The 15,879-nt window shown below is 40.9% G+C and overlaps 1 protein-coding gene across 1 annotated transcript; it reads right to left on the minus strand.

The window, feature by feature from the left end:
* Window positions 1–343: 343 nt before the first annotated feature.
* On the minus strand, window positions 344–5,027 carry LOC147621942 (protein neprosin-like). Its single transcript, XM_086822952.1, has 7 exons — window positions 4,009–5,027; window positions 3,708–3,794; window positions 3,209–3,475; window positions 1,891–2,055; window positions 1,752–1,805; window positions 1,509–1,655; window positions 344–1,300 (listed from the first exon to the last, which is right to left on the minus strand). The coding sequence occupies exons 1-7, from the start codon at window positions 4,180–4,182 to the stop codon at window positions 923–925; spliced, it is 1,272 nt and encodes a 423-aa protein (XP_086679078.1). The 5' UTR covers window positions 4,183–5,027; the 3' UTR covers window positions 344–922.
* Between the last annotated feature and the right edge of the window lie 10,852 nt (window positions 5,028–15,879).

A 15,879-nucleotide genomic window follows, 5' to 3' on the forward strand; every position in this document is an offset into this window, starting at 1 on the left:
GGGCCACAGTGACTCACGGGCGCGCGCAGCTCTTATTTCTTTCGTACACGTGTGATTTTCTGTGAAATTTTTAATAATGAATTTCTGGCTGCGTGTGTCAGACGAGGACCCTTCCAAGTTCTCACACACAACGCGTTACGCCCCTGCTCCTTTGCCCGCCCGGCTGCGCCGGCACTGGACCGGCAAACGTTCCCAATGCCCATCATGACCCTGGCGTCTGCCAGTATTTAAATGAAAGAAACTTTACTTACTTCGTTCGGAATTATTTCAGTGACCACTACAATTCCTTATTTGAATGTTGAGGAAAAACAGCTCAAACACCTGAACCAAAAAGAACATAAAATTGCCATGGGGAAATTTGCTCATAATTTTCAACCAAAAAAAAAAGGTTTGGGCTACTGATTAGCTTTACATGATAATGTGCCTTTTCTTGGAAGGATAATTAACAAGGCTTAATGTGTAATTAAGCCTAAACAACCACTAAATCCACAAGGTAGCTGGACCAGGGTTGCACCCATCTCCAAAGAAAAAGATTAAGAAAAGCACCCATGTTGTGGGCTCCGAAAACCCACTCAAAGAGATTTTATAGGTGTGATAGTAGAGTTGAATTGCCACCCCACACAGCCAAGCTTGTACATTTAAGGTTGCCTTCTACTTTCCTGTTTTGCTTTTTTGTTTTTTTCTTGCTTTTTTCCTACCAGTCGACCACCCACTTCTACTGACCATAACAGAGCTTTAATGAAAAGCAGTTGCCTTCCTGTTGTAGCACAATGTGCAAACCATAACCGCTGGAATCATAATTTGTTATCTCCTTGCAAGAGGTTTGAACTTTGCTCTCTTCTTCCTGCCATAACTGCTGCATCGAGATGCAGGCAAAAAAAAAAAAGGGCAGAAAATTACGCCATTTAACTGTCCCTACAGGCTACGGGCACCCATCATTGTAGCCAGGTCCTCCATAGTAGAAATAGTAGCCCCATTCCCCATTGTAGCCATCCTGGACATCATAGCAGGCAGAGTTCTCTGAGAAAGTGTTGAGATTCCCGGGTGCCCGGAGGTTGTTGGTGGCATCAACGACTTGCAAGTTGGAGAAATAGGAGGCCCTGCCAAAGCCCTCTGATGGGAAATGGCCACTGCCCATCTGTGTGGACGTGTGGCGGCCATTCGGCTCCGAGTTGACCACCTCCCCTCCCCACTCCACCATCGTTGCTGAGTCTGCTAAGTATGAAAACAGAGAAGATGGCCAGTAGCCCAACACACAGCTCTGCCCAAATGACATCCACCAATCACCTGCTCTAGGATCCTGATACAGTAGAGAGTCCAAATTAACCAAATAAATAGCCTAATGTCTGTTCAATCTGTCTTTTTTGGGAGTTCAATTATATCAAGTGCCAAGTCGGACTCTAGACTTGTGCATCAACAAGTCCAGGGTGTCACCACTGAAGCTAGAGCCTGCTGGCTATATTTGATGCGTTTATTAAGCTACCATAGGTTAATTTACTTCTGAATACCTTCCAGATGAGGATGTTTATGTCGAATTGTTTATCATCATAAGCTGAAACAGGCGAAATGGTGGCACCCAAGGCAATTTGATCGCTTATTTGTACAAATCCTGAGCAGAGTAAGTTATAGCACCCGGTCCCTTGGTATGCATCACTCTGAGAAAAAAAAAACCATGGAAAAGAACTAAGATTTCAAGCCACAAAACTTAAGTTAGAGAAGGGATAAGAGAGCAGATGGAGGGTCAAATTTACCGTCCAATACGTGAACAACCGAGTGTTGTTATCCCCATAGAGGTCAGGGCTCACCTATGAATTTAGTTAAAACTTCAGTCTAAACAAGCCCAATAGAAAAAGAGAGGATTTACTGCTTAAAAGATGAGGTTAAGCTCACCTGCCAACCAGCTTCTATGCTGTTCAGGTCACCTTCAAATGACCCAGCCAAGACCCATACTTGAGAAAGGCTGAATTCATTTGGCACATCTATAGAGGGGTCCCACACATTGATGATAGCCTTAGCTCCATAATAGTTATCCCCTTCAACATAAGCTATGGCATGCTGCAAGACAAGGAGGAGCTTCTCAGAAAAGTAAAGTGCTTTCGAGACAAGGCCTGCCCTAGGCAAACAGACACATGATGCATGGAGGGAGATCTTAACATGCTCAAGCCTGCAGATGACCACCAAGGCAAGGCGGCAACCTGGAGTCAGTCAACAATAGTTACAAGAAACTATGAAATGGAAACCGCAATAGCTCAGTTGGTAAAAGAGGACGAGTGCTATCCCAAAGGTCCAAGGTTCGATCCTCGCTGATTACGTTGGATGTGCACCCTTGTACAAATTGCCGACAGTGGTGTGTGAGTTGTATACACAAGCCAAGTGTAAATATCCATATCTTGTTAATTTCAAACCTTCCTCAAAAAACAAAAAGAAAAAAAAAGAAACGGAAACAGTTTTGGGGGCGCTAAACAAGGTAACACCATGTCAAGAGGGAGATGAAAAATAAGGGTGAGAAGGGTGAAGAAAAGGGAGAGAAGAAACACATGGAGATGTAAGAGATCAAGAGAATGGCCAATGAGGTGATAGCTCAAGTGGTAGAGATGTGAAATTGGGGGCTTTGGAGGAGAAACACCCACTGTTATTGGGAAAACATTTCCCTTACTGTTTCCCCTGCCATTTCCCCACCTTGGAAATATTTCCCCCCAATGAAAACTTGTTTCAGACTACAAGCAAAGGGGAAGCACCATTCTCCCTAATGGAAAAGAGGGTCTAACTGCTACTTTTTACTTGTTAATTACAAGATAGTCAAGGATTTTGGTCAAGCAAGCTAAAAACTGGTGGAGACTTTTCAGCTTGTAACTTTGGGAGCAAGTAAGAGTGCTGGCCACACATTTGATCTTTGATTACTAAGAACTAGCCAATTAGGTGGTCTAACCTACTATCCATTCAACTAGAGGGTCTAGCCTGCTATCCATTAAACAAACTTACTATCCGTAAACAACTAATAAAACCTCCCTAGAGTACTAATTGCGTGCCTAAATATCTAATAGAACACTGACTTGACCTAAGTTAGCAAATGATAGTGGAGGCTATACAGGATCTAGCCAGCTTACTGCCCATCAGCTTAACTCCCGATATAGCCCTTGCTAGTGAACGAATTAGAGGGTTTTGCTACCGAAAATGTGATTATTGATGGCAGATTAGGGAGTTTAACCTGATGGCCATTCTCGTTAAGAGCGTTGCGAATTTGAGGAGATTTTGGAGGGGGTTGGATGGGCTTGTGGTGCTTTTTTCCGTAGTGTATCATCTTTGTGGCACGCAGCAAGTCACCTTCTGTAGTTCTTCTCATGGGGACTGAGCCATTTGGGCACTTCTCTACTTGCTGCCATAGCTGTTTGAACTTAGGAAAATCACCATTCTTCTCAATCTCTTCTGCTTCTTCTTTTCCCCTCAAACCTTCAGGTAGTGTAGGAGGTGACATCTAGACAAAAAATCAACCCCAAAAAAAAAAACCTCTGCTTAGTTTGAAAAAGATTGTATACAACCCTTTTTTTTCCCCCAGAAAAAACCTTCAACCCATTCATGAGTTGGCATAAACCAGCATTTAAATTGGCATAAGCCCGTCTTCATATAACTTTAATTATAAGTTTATCTGCAGCAAAACGCATTACTAAGGAGCTAGACTTCTGCAGCTTTATGGCTCCAAAACTAACCTGAACTTTGTGGTTTTTTAGCTTTGGGTGGTCAAGTGCAGGTTGCTGAGAGAGCAAAACACAGTCGATAATGTCTCCATCTGGGCTCTGCAGAGTAGAGCAATGGCCTTTAATCAGAGGAGCTTAGTGTCACTAAAAATCACTAAAATGTTCTGATATAGCAAGCAAAGACTGGAAGCACCTCGAAGGTCTAAGCTTAACTACAAAAGTAATTAACGTTTAAGAGCTAAATGTATCCAAGAGAAGAAGACGAAATCAAAACAATGCCAAATGTGGAAGACAGGCAATGATGTGGTGATACCTGAATGCTCTTAATTGCAGGCTTGTTCAGACGCTGGAGGTGGTCTCTAGTTCTGGCGAGCTTTTGGCTGTTATAAAACCTTGAAGAAGACACCGGCAAACTGTAGAAGCTTGTCAACATGAGAGCTAAGAGGAGGCACCTCCATAGCTGGGACTCAAACTTAGCTTCAACCATTTAGGCCCCCAATTTGGCAACACCGCCACTCCAGAGGGGGAGGAGGTACCGCTAAGCTGGCGTTACAGGGCCCATTTCTTTAGTGGTTTTCTTATAGTAGCCACTCTCTGCAATGCAAGCGTGTAGTGGGGGGCAACGCATGGAGTACTGCCATGATAGGGTTCAAGAGGGGCTTCTCTTCTTCATATGAGTTTATTTTGCATGTAGGAACTGAAGAGTTTTGGCACCACAAGAGAGCTGTTGAAGTGGGCTTTGAGAGCTCAAATAGGGGCAACCGCCCAAGAGTCACGTTTCACTTGGTCTCCTTCTTCACTAGGGCCTCTTGTGTGTGTGCGTGTGTATGTGTGTTTTTATATAATGCACCAACCTAGCTTGCCTGCCTGCGTGAAGACACTAAAGCAAGAGAATTTTTACAAGCCCTTTCAGAAGCCCATGTCGACTTTAGTTTGTTGAAATGTGGTAGCTCAAACAAAAGGGGGTGTTTCTAGACAGGGGGAATCAAGAAGCTCACGGACATGCTCATGTGGGTAGAGCTCACATGGCCAAATTGAGAGAGAGAGAGATACGTTGTCAAAGCTAGAGAGAGAGAGAGAGAGAGAACATGTGGCACTTGACCAACAGCGACGCTCCTTGGATTGCTTTCAATTTGTTGCAAGCGGGAATAGGAGGGAAACGAGAGAGAGAGAGAGAGAGAGAGAGAGAGAGGGAGATGATTGCCTTTGCTGTCTGAAGGGGAGAGTGGTTAGAACGTAGAGAGAGAGGGTGCGACAAAGGCTCATGATATGGTGGGTGGGGGAGAAAGCTCAGAGTGAGTGCAAAAAGGAAAGCTATGTAGTGGAGGGAGCAGGTATAGCACATGGCCATTGGCGACTGTTATTTCTCTCAACCCAAGAGAGAGGAAGAGGGCAGGAGAGAGAATCTAGAGAGAGAGGGAGGGGGGCTACCTAGTCTCTTTTGCAGAGGAATCAGTAGAAAAGGACCCATCTTGGCTCACATTGCAGTGCCTAGGATATGGTGCTTTTTGGTGGCTTGCCCAACTTTTTGAAAAAACCCATTGCAGAGTGGGATTTTTTTGCCTCCTTGTGTTGAGAAAAAAACACATGCTTAAAGCCAACCGGGAACCAGCTTGCGTCCTCCTCCTTAGCTCAATCTCTCACTACACTAGTTACTAGTAGCCTGTAGTCTGGTACACGCTCCTCTGCAGCATGACCCCCCAAAAAAAAAAACCAGCAGAAAACTATTCCAATAATTTGTGCTAAAGGCCAAAAGCCCCAACTTCCAAGCCAAAAAAAAAAAGGCCAAACCAAAGAAAACAAAGGAGGAGGATTTATGAGAAAACCAATAACTAGTAGCAAGAGCCGAGAGAGAAAAACAACCCTGTAAGTGCTGTCACACCATATCCATTCAAAAAAATATTTTCCACAAGCATTGTAGCAAGTACTCAGTTTTATTTCTATAAATATATACTAGTATTGCACCCGCTGGGGCTAACCAAGGTTCCAAAAAAGAACTATTCCCTCTCTACAATCATCTCTCTCTCTCTCTCTCTCTCTCTCTCTCTCTCTCTCTCTCACACACACACACACACATGCACATGCACATGACCCTCTCCCTCTCTCTGTCACTTACACACTCTCAAATGTTGAAACTCTCTCTTTCTCTCTCACATGCACACACATATACACACCTGCTGTCTCTCTCTCTCTCTCACACACACACACGCACACACATGTATACACTCCCTCTCTCTTCTTACACTCTCCCACACATAGAACCACTCTCTCTCTCTCTCTCTCTTTCAATCTCTCTCTCTCTCACTCACACACACACACACGCATACGCACACATACACTCTCTCTCTCTCTCTCTCTCTCTCTCTCACGCACACATACACATACACATATGTAAATATATAGTATATACAATATTATGTTTTAGATACATATACCTATACATAGACACATATACTTATACATATATACATGTATTTAAAAATATAAATACAAACATCGACATAATTTAATTAATTTTGATTAAATTTTAATGTGCAGAGATGGGTGATAAGCTGTGGTCACTTTTAAATATATAGATAGATATATCATACACACATCGAAACACACACACACACACACACACACACAAACATATATATATATATATATATATATATATATATATATATATATATATATATACATATACATACATACATATAAATGTAAATAAAAACACACACACATGTATACACACATATACATATATATATATATATATATATACATATACATACATACATATAAATGTAAATAAAAACACACGCACATGTATACACACATATACATATATTTAAAAATATAAATACAAACATCGACATAATTTAATTAATTTTGATTAAATTTTAATGTGCGGAGATGGGTGATAAGCTGTGGTCACTTTTAAATATATAGATAGATATATCATATACACATCGAAACACACACACACACACACACACACAAACATATATATATATATATATATATATATATATATATATATATATATATATATATATATACATATACATACATACATATAAATGTAAATAAAAACACACACATGTATACACACATATACATATATATTTTTTATTTAATTTATATTTTATAAAAAGCTACTTTTTATTCTCTTTCTCTCTCTTTTCACCCTCCCTCATTACATCTCTCTCTCTCTCTCTCTCTCTAGGTCTGCCCCATCTCACTCTCTCTCAAGCACATTCTACACATAGATGCAGATGTACGCACATGCATGCATATACTCTCTCTCTCTCTCTCTCTCTCTCTCTCTCTCTCTCTCTCTCTCTCTTACACACACACACACACATGTACACACCGCACATACACTAATCTAAACGCACACTCTCTCCTCCCATACAAACTATCTCCTACGTAGAAATTCTCTGCGCCTCTCTATCTCTCTCTCTCTCTCTCACACACACACACACACACACACACATGTACACACCGCATGTGTGTACATGCGTGTGATTGTGTGTATGTGTGTGTGCACGTATCATGTGCTTGTGTCTGTGTGTTATGTGTGTGTGTGTGTGTGTATGCATGAACATACATGTGTGCGTCGATATACATATAAATCTATTTATATATACATGCTTGCATACCTATAGATACACATACATACATAATATATGTGTGTGTATGTATATTCTCTCTCTTACACATGCACATAATATATATGTTTGTGTGTGTATGTGCAAGCTTAAGTATGTGTGCAAGTGTGCATATCTCTATATGTTGCACGTGTGTCCATGCGTGCAAGTGTGTGTATGCGTGTGTGCACGTATCATGTGTTGGTGTCTGTGTGTTTGCATGAACATACATGTGTGTGCGTCGACATACATATAAATCTATTTATATATACATGCTTACATACCTATAGATACACATACATGCTTACATACCTATAGATACACATACATACATAATATATATACTTGTGTGGGTATGTATATTCTCTCTCTTACACATGCACATAATACAATATTAGAAGATATGTGTGTGGAAGAGGGGGGAGGGGCGGGCAATTTGCTTTCTAATGTATTATATATATATAAGAAACTCATTCAATGAGTAAATGGTTTGATGGTGACAACTAATTGTGAGCCCCAATGCATCTAGGCGTGTGGGAAAGAAACCCCAAACACTTGTCTTCTCCCTCTCCTTTCTCCTTTTCAAAAATTCTCCCTCTCCATTCTCCACTTAAAGGGGTGGGCACTCTTCCTTTATCTTGTAATAGACATATATATATATATATTCACAAAAAAAAATGGAAGTTAGATCCCACTCTAAGCTTTGCCCCAAGAAAATGAGACTAAAAAAAGTAAATCATCCTATAAAAAAAAGAGACAAAACTAATGTATGTTATAAATGAGAGAAACTTGGATCTCAAGGCTTTAAATTCTGCATCTCCTCTTGACGTTCGAAGTTTTACAGATTGGTCATTGGGATGATTATGGGGCAGGTAAGTGCAGGCCACGAGGGGCTGGAGCAGGAACAATTACGGCCAAAATGCTCAGAAACGGACGTGATGCCCTTCAAAAAGCAACTATGCCTACACAAAACCTAACCTATGAGAGAGAAAGGGAGAGAAAATTGATCTTTTATTGCATCTGAGGTGAATGCATACACATTTCGTTTCTTTCAACCTTTTTTCTCCTTGCTTTTTTAGCTTTTTCCCATGACAAATCAAAGTGGGCTCTACTTTCTACGCACGGAGTTTGAGAAGATCACATGATCTCACAACCCAAGTTTTCAAAGGGTAAATTCCTTATATTTGTTTTTTTTTCCTTTTTCCACAATTTTGTTTCAAATTTTGAAAATGAGAGAGGGGCTAGAGCCTAGTTCTTCGTACAAAAAAGGGTCAGTGTCAAAGTACCCTTTCAAGTCACCACCCCTCTCATCGATAAAAAGAATCGCCCAACTACAGTGGTTTCAAGTTACCCTCCTCCACTTTTTACCACACTCCCATTTTCAACCCTTGTTGTTATCCGCCACTTTTTACTTTCAATATAAAATATGTTAATTCATTTATTTCTTCCAAATGATCTCTTCCTCTTCTGTTTTCTCATCTTCCAAGCCTTTTAATTTATAACACACTAATGAGAGAGACCAAAAAAACTCCTCTTTTAATTTTTGCACACTTCTTCTCAATATATTTCATGAAGCCAAAAAATATGAGGAAAGTCCTCTTTTAGTCGCGCCGCTGATTGTCTTATATGCTACCTAGCAGTTGGGATTATTCTCCAAACCTTAAAAGAAACTTCTCAACTAGTATATGTGAGTTTAAAGAGGGCACGTTAGACAACTAGTATATGTGAGTTTAAAGAGGGCACGTTAGACAACTCTTTTTCCACCTAATGTGGGGCAAATTGGTTAGCCCAAGGGTCCTCTTTTTGGTTGCGGACGTGTTTGAGTTCAAAACCCACCATTGACCATCTAATACACTACTACCTAGTGGTTGGGATTATTCTCCAAATGTTATAAGAAGCTTCTCAAATGGTGTGTATGTGTTTAAAGAGCACCATCAAATAACCTTTCTGACACCCAACATAGGGTAGATTGGCTACCTCGAGAGTCCTCTTTTTGGTTGCAGATCCACTTGAGTTTAAAACCTACTGACCATTTGGTAACTACTTAGCAATTGGCATTATTCCTCTGACTTTAAAAGAATCTTCTTTTTCTCTCTCTCCCTCTAGCTCGCTAGTATTACGCACCCAGCTCTCCCAATTAATATATGTGGGGCTCAAGTTGCCTTCTATGGATCATGTGTGGTTCGTTGGCTGGTTATGATGTTAAAAGACACCACCTCTCTCTCTCTCTCTCCCCCCCCCATATGGCCCAATGTATTATCAAACAATTATCATTATAAGAAGTCTCGTGACTCTTGTTATAAACATTGATTTCACAAACTCAATCACGCCCATGCATGCATAATTATGCATGTGGCCCACCCCATTGTATGGAGTTCTAACTCTAGTCACTAAAACGATATCCAAGTTCTTGGATCATGCGGAGATCAGCTGAACCAAGGTTTCCAATCTTTTTCAATACACAAAATAGACATTAAGTCACATCAATACACAATAATAATAGTACACTCACAAATGAGAATAAGTTATAAGCTACATATTAAGCTATACTAGCCTAAATTAAACATGGGTCTCTTTAACAACCCTTTAATTTTTCAAGAATTTAACCGCATTAGAGTCATTAATTCTCGTGAGATGGCAACTACACAGTACCAACGTGAATCTCTTCAATAAATACTCTGTGTGATCTTAAATTTAGGCGCCAACTCTTAGAAAACCCATATAACTCACATTTTCTCATGAGCCCATGTTTTGATGTTTTTTTTTTCTCCTCATTTTCAATGCTTCGAAGTGATGAAGGCAAGCCCGTAGCTGGATCAAGTTAACGGCTATTTTATTGACACAAAATCTGAACATAATTGTTATGTAATTTGCTATTTTATTTGAACGTCTTCAATTTCCATGAGATCACAATCTGAATTGGATTAATTAATGAGATTAGTGGGCATCTCTCGGTTTAAGCGATGGGCTTTGTTGAGAGAAGCTTCATGGAAATGAGCCATTTCTGCATGCTCGCTTGAATCCTATGAGAAGTACTCAAACCACGCATGCCGCCACGAGACTTATCACACAAATACACTCATTGCTCCTTCTAAGCACTCGCTTTGAGAATGTAACCCTCTTAGAATCTATGATCATGATAGTTTGATATGATTAGACATCTTATAACACGACATAATCCCCTCTTATTCTCCTTTCATCAAGTTTAATAGTTATTTGAACTAGTGGATTGATCCCTGCTTCACACTTATATAATTTGCAACTTCATATTTTTCAAATTCTTAGCTTAATAGGAGCCTACCCTTCCTAGAACCTCCAAAGTGCATCCCAAACCTCCAAATTCTTGCCACATAGCAGCTTCGTAAAAATTTTTCTTTATATAATAATAATTTATAGAGAGAGAGAGAGAGAGAGAGAGAGAGAGAGAGAGAGAAGTGCATGTGGCTCTTGATCTCTTTATCGTATATATTTATTCAAACTTTGTGCTTATCAATATTATTGTAAAGCATATTGATTCATCTTTCAACTAGCGAATAATATAATAATAATATACAAGATACTTAGTTAGTTTTATATACTACTAGGCACCCCATGCTGGCACGTCAATAATGTAAGTAGGCGCCTTTGTGTCAAACTTAGGGGCTTTACACATATAAAGGCTCCAGAAACAGATTTTTGCCTAGGAGCTTTACACATCTAGACACTCCAAAACAAGGATTTTCAACTAGAATCACACGAGCAAGGAAATGTGCGAGGGAGTTTACCCGTTCATGACTCTACGTGGGCAAGATGGAGCGAAAAATCCAATAATCCTTCCACGTTTTTTCCAAAAATGTCGGTTCCAACCTTGGTATGCAAGTAAAGGTTCAGACTTCAAACATCTGAAGGCTCTATAAACAGAGATTTTCACCTAGAATCACATGGGTAAGGAGATTGGATGGGGGAGTTAGCCCATCCACAACTCTAGGTAGATAGGATGGAGTGGATCCCTTCTACTTTTTTTCCAAAATGACGATTCTATCCTTGGTCTATAAAGGCCCAAAAAGTATCAAATGTTTCAAAAATAAAACGATTAGTAACCAGGGTGGTTTTTAAAATGTTTAAATGGGCCTCACAAAGAATAATAAGATCACTACACAGAAGTATCTAGTTTTGTTTTCAAAACATCCAAAATCCCATGTGTTCCTTATTTGCTTCCCTTTACCTCTTCCTCTACACACTGCCAAAAACCCCATATCTCTCTATGGTTAACCAATTTGGTCTCATGTAGCAAAACCTAGCAACCTTTGCTTAACCCTACCTCTAGTGCCACCTATATTTGCTTAACCTGTATAGCATACCCCACTTTGACCTAGCCCTCCACCTCCACTAGCCTCTGCAACCTTACCATGGTTAAACCCTAGACAATATAATAACATTGCCTTGTGTTACATGTGTGTGTGGGGGGGGGGAAGGGGAGGGGCTATATGTGTGTGTGAGTGTTTGTATACATGCATGTGGGCATAATGGGGATAAGGTTCCCCATTGTCGAGTATATATGATGGCCTGCCTACCCACATATACCCAGCCGCTCCTGGTACTATGCCCGGGTGCCCTCTCCCCTGAACCTCGGCTCGCTCACTCTTGCTGCCCACACTCTGATGGGCGGTCTCAAAGCGAGTCCAGCTCCTCGTAGCCACTACAGGCTATGTAACATTACTTCCCCTTAAGAAGAGTTTTCATCCGCGAAACGAACTTCGAAAATATCTTGGTTAGCGTACTCAAGAGCTCCCACGAGGACGCATCATCCTCGTGATCTTTCCACTTAACAAGTGCCTCTTGGTATACGGTGTGTCTCATGTTCTGATCTCTAAATCCGAGAATCCTCTCGGGATTATGTGGAATAGATGGTTGTTCTATCAACTTCACCAAAAATCTTGGAGAAACTACGTTCTCCTTATGGTCAACGGTTTTTTGCACTCATGTTTATTAACTGACACTTCACTTGCAAGTGTTTTGTGGTTGAGTATGTGTTGGAAGAAGATTTGATCTTGGGGTGTAAATGGATTATTGCCACCCAAGTACCACTGTGCTTTGCCAAGCGATAGGGTAATCATGACGGTCAACAATACAAAGTTAACCATACCGCACTGTAAGGAAGAGGATCCAATCTTAATGGATTTTTATGATGCTGAACGTAAAAAATTACAAGCCTCTTTCATGAAAACCCCTCTACACAATAACCTACCATCTGCGTCAATGACTGACTCCGATAAAGCATCTACTCTACACAATAACGCAAAAAATTACAAGCCTCTACACAATAACCTACCATCTGCGTCAATGACTGACTCCGATAAAGCATCTACTCCAACCCCATCGTCACCAACAAAGTTCAATGCCAAAACCTCGCAATCAATAGCTATTTCTGAAAAAGTCCCCCCCTCTCGTCGCGGGTGCAACCATCTATCTCTAATAACAAGAAACTCAAAGGAAAAGCCCCGGAGCCTTTGCATATTCATCGACAAACCTCACCAAAGGAGACAACCACATGCTCGAACGCCTCATCATCGACAACCACTCCACAAGAGACTCTAGCCTCATCATCATCAAAAATACCCACCATGAGTCTAAAACCTATAGCCTCAGCGCCAACTAATGTGAAGGATGGCTTACAACCTTCCACTTCAAAACCAAAAAGAAAACTTCACCAAGAGACAACCAAAATCAAGGTATCAAGATGTGGGTGGAGAAGTAGCTACTTGTAGCTCAAGGCTACTATGAAGGTGCCAATTAAATTTGGGTGCCTCGATCATCAAAGCCTCTTCCTCTTAATGGTATCAAGATGTGGGTGGAGAAGCAGCTACTTGTAGCTCAAGGCTACTACGAAGTGCCAATCGAATTTAGGTGCCTCGATCATCAAAGCCTCTTCCTCAATGCAACACTCAGAGGCCAAGGAAGAATAGAAGTACTCCACAACATTGTCCACAGAAGCCTATGCGAGTTCCTCCAAGAACTCCACCAAGTCAACAAGTGTGGGTACCAAAAAAACTACTACTGCACGAGAATCTGGAGTGGAATACTCCTCTCCTACTACCAAGTGTCAATAGGGCGATAGGTCGACATGAAAGCAGATACCAGACATACATTGCCATTTTTTGTAGGCCTTTCTTTTTTAATTTTTATTTATCTCTTTGGATTTTTGCTCCCAAATTATCATGCGTTCTTACATCCTTTCGACAAAGGGGTAGAAGCTATGTCTTAGAGGTTAACACACACGGCCAGGTTGTTCAAGCATTAAGATGGTTTTAACCCTTGACCTGAGATAACCATATTCCAAGGTTAACTAAAGACATCATGTATTCCCAAGAATTTCTAAAATAAGGTTAAACTCAATTGATGATTTACACTAACACCTTAGGTACTTCAAAAACTAAGTAGTGCTTGACAAATTCCATGTGGTCATACATTATAGTTCGTGCAATTAATTGAACAGTAAAAATGAAAGAGAGTGGGCATGGAAGAATTACACCTATATTTTGGAGATCTCCTTGATTCGATGAGAAATGCTCGTAATTTGATGTAGATATCCATGTATGAACATTGCGGCAGTCCCAGGACTATGAAAGCGAACCCACCTCAAACTTTTCAACCTGTACAATTAACTAACAAACACTATACCTTGAGAGGCACATCAGTGGGAAAAAATAAGGACTCGTTTAAGGACACAAAACTAGAAACAACTTGAAAACACTAACCTACCTACCAGTCACCACACTAATGCTGAGGATCAAGGTAAGACGATGTTGTAGAGTTTTGGTTGTAGCCCTAAGGCTAAGCCTCTATCCACATCATCCAAATAAATAAAATCAGCCTCGATAGTGCCATGAGTCTCATCCATCCATTCATCGTCAGATTGCCATATCTGCAAACATAGATATAGCATTAGTAGGTTCATGAAGACAGGTCAATCTTGTTTCTAATTGTGCGCGAATAACTCTCCTCTTAATGTGCTCTTGCTCTTTTTACTATATTTTTTTTCTTTTCTTTACTTTTTTGTGTATGAAGCTATATATATACATTTCCTCGAATTTGGAAGTTACATGGTTAGGGGAAAAGGTTAGGGAGGAAGCAATAGAATGTCGAACGTGAGTACATGCTCCCCCTTCCTTGGGTAGATTATTTTTTTTGCAATGATGTTGTAGCCCCTTGGAACCAATTTGTCTAGTGGGTTATAGGTGGTGATGTGGGCAGATAGCTTTTTATGACCCTTGTGGCCACATCAAGTTGCAGAGATGGTAGTGTACGCTCCCATGAACGAACGGAGGATATGGCTTCCGACGATACATTTACAAGGGGAGACGTAGACTCATTGGTTTCTTGGTGGGTATTGACAAGGGTAGGTGTAGAGCGTGCAGAAACTTTTATATCAACGTGTGAATGGCATGAGGAGCTAGAAGCTTCCTGTGACTCCCCCCTTCCTGAGCTAGGTGGTATCGAATTGTTTGGGAATCCAAACTAGCTCTAGAAGAAGTGGTGTGGAGTACTCAGTTACCTTTCCCTTACCACGGTCTTGAATTGTCGTTGGCTAGCAACATTTGGCTTACAAGATTTTACAGGCGATGCAGATGAATTCAGCTTATGTTTAGGGACCCAAATTTGGTCATTCCCTTCGTAGTACCCTTAGGCTGCTAATAATATTTTAGGAATCCAACGTGATGTTATCTTGCCTTTTCTAGGACAGGTAGCTGCTGCTAATAATATTTTAGGAATCCAACGTGATGTTACCTTGCCTTTTCTAGGGCGAGTAGCTGCTTTCCTACTATGAGGCTTCTTGTCTGAACGAGATTGAGCAGTAGAGGTAGCCGTTAACGAAGCTTTTGGGACCCATTTGTATGTACTCTTCGGTAAAGTAAGCGGAGCCTTGGGGACCACACTGCCTGTCTCCACTCTTGGTGTTGAAGCGTTGGGGTGGCAAATAATCAAAGATGGTGTAGCCACTTGACTTTATGATTTTTCCTTATCTAGCGTTTTGTCCACAATTGATGGCTTAGGTGCGGGACCTTAAGTGGTCAGTGAGAGCTGGTTCTTGCGCTGTAACTCGCCCGGTTGCCCAATCAATATTGCACTTGGTGGCTAACATCCATTTGCGCCCTAAGTTTACAGTTCCCTCCATGGTACCAGCAGGCATAACCAAAAAGCATTTAGAGGGGTGGCAAACAATCAAAGATGGTGTAGCCACTTGACTTTATGATTTTTCCTTATCTAGCGTTTTGTCCAGAGTTGATGGCTTAGGTGCGGGACCTTGAGTGGTCAGTGAGAGCTGGTTCTTGCATTGTAACTCGCCTGGTTGCCCAATCAATATTGCACTTGGTGGCTAACATCCACGTCCTAAGTTTACAGTTTCCTTGTCATAGGCAACAGGAGTGTGCATAATTCCCGAGAGAGTGGTTTTCTTCTTATTAAAACCCTTAACTTGGATGGTACTCTTGAATAAGGGTGATTTTCCAAGTTGACACCACACTCCATATGACAGCAAATTGTGTTGAGCTCCCGTATCCAATAATGCA

Source organism: Cibotium barometz, chromosome 29 (genome assembly GCF_041138505.1).
Source record: "Cibotium barometz isolate CiBa-2024 chromosome 29, ASM4113850v1, whole genome shotgun sequence".
Lineage (NCBI taxonomy): Eukaryota > Viridiplantae > Streptophyta > Polypodiopsida > Cyatheales > Cibotiaceae > Cibotium > Cibotium barometz.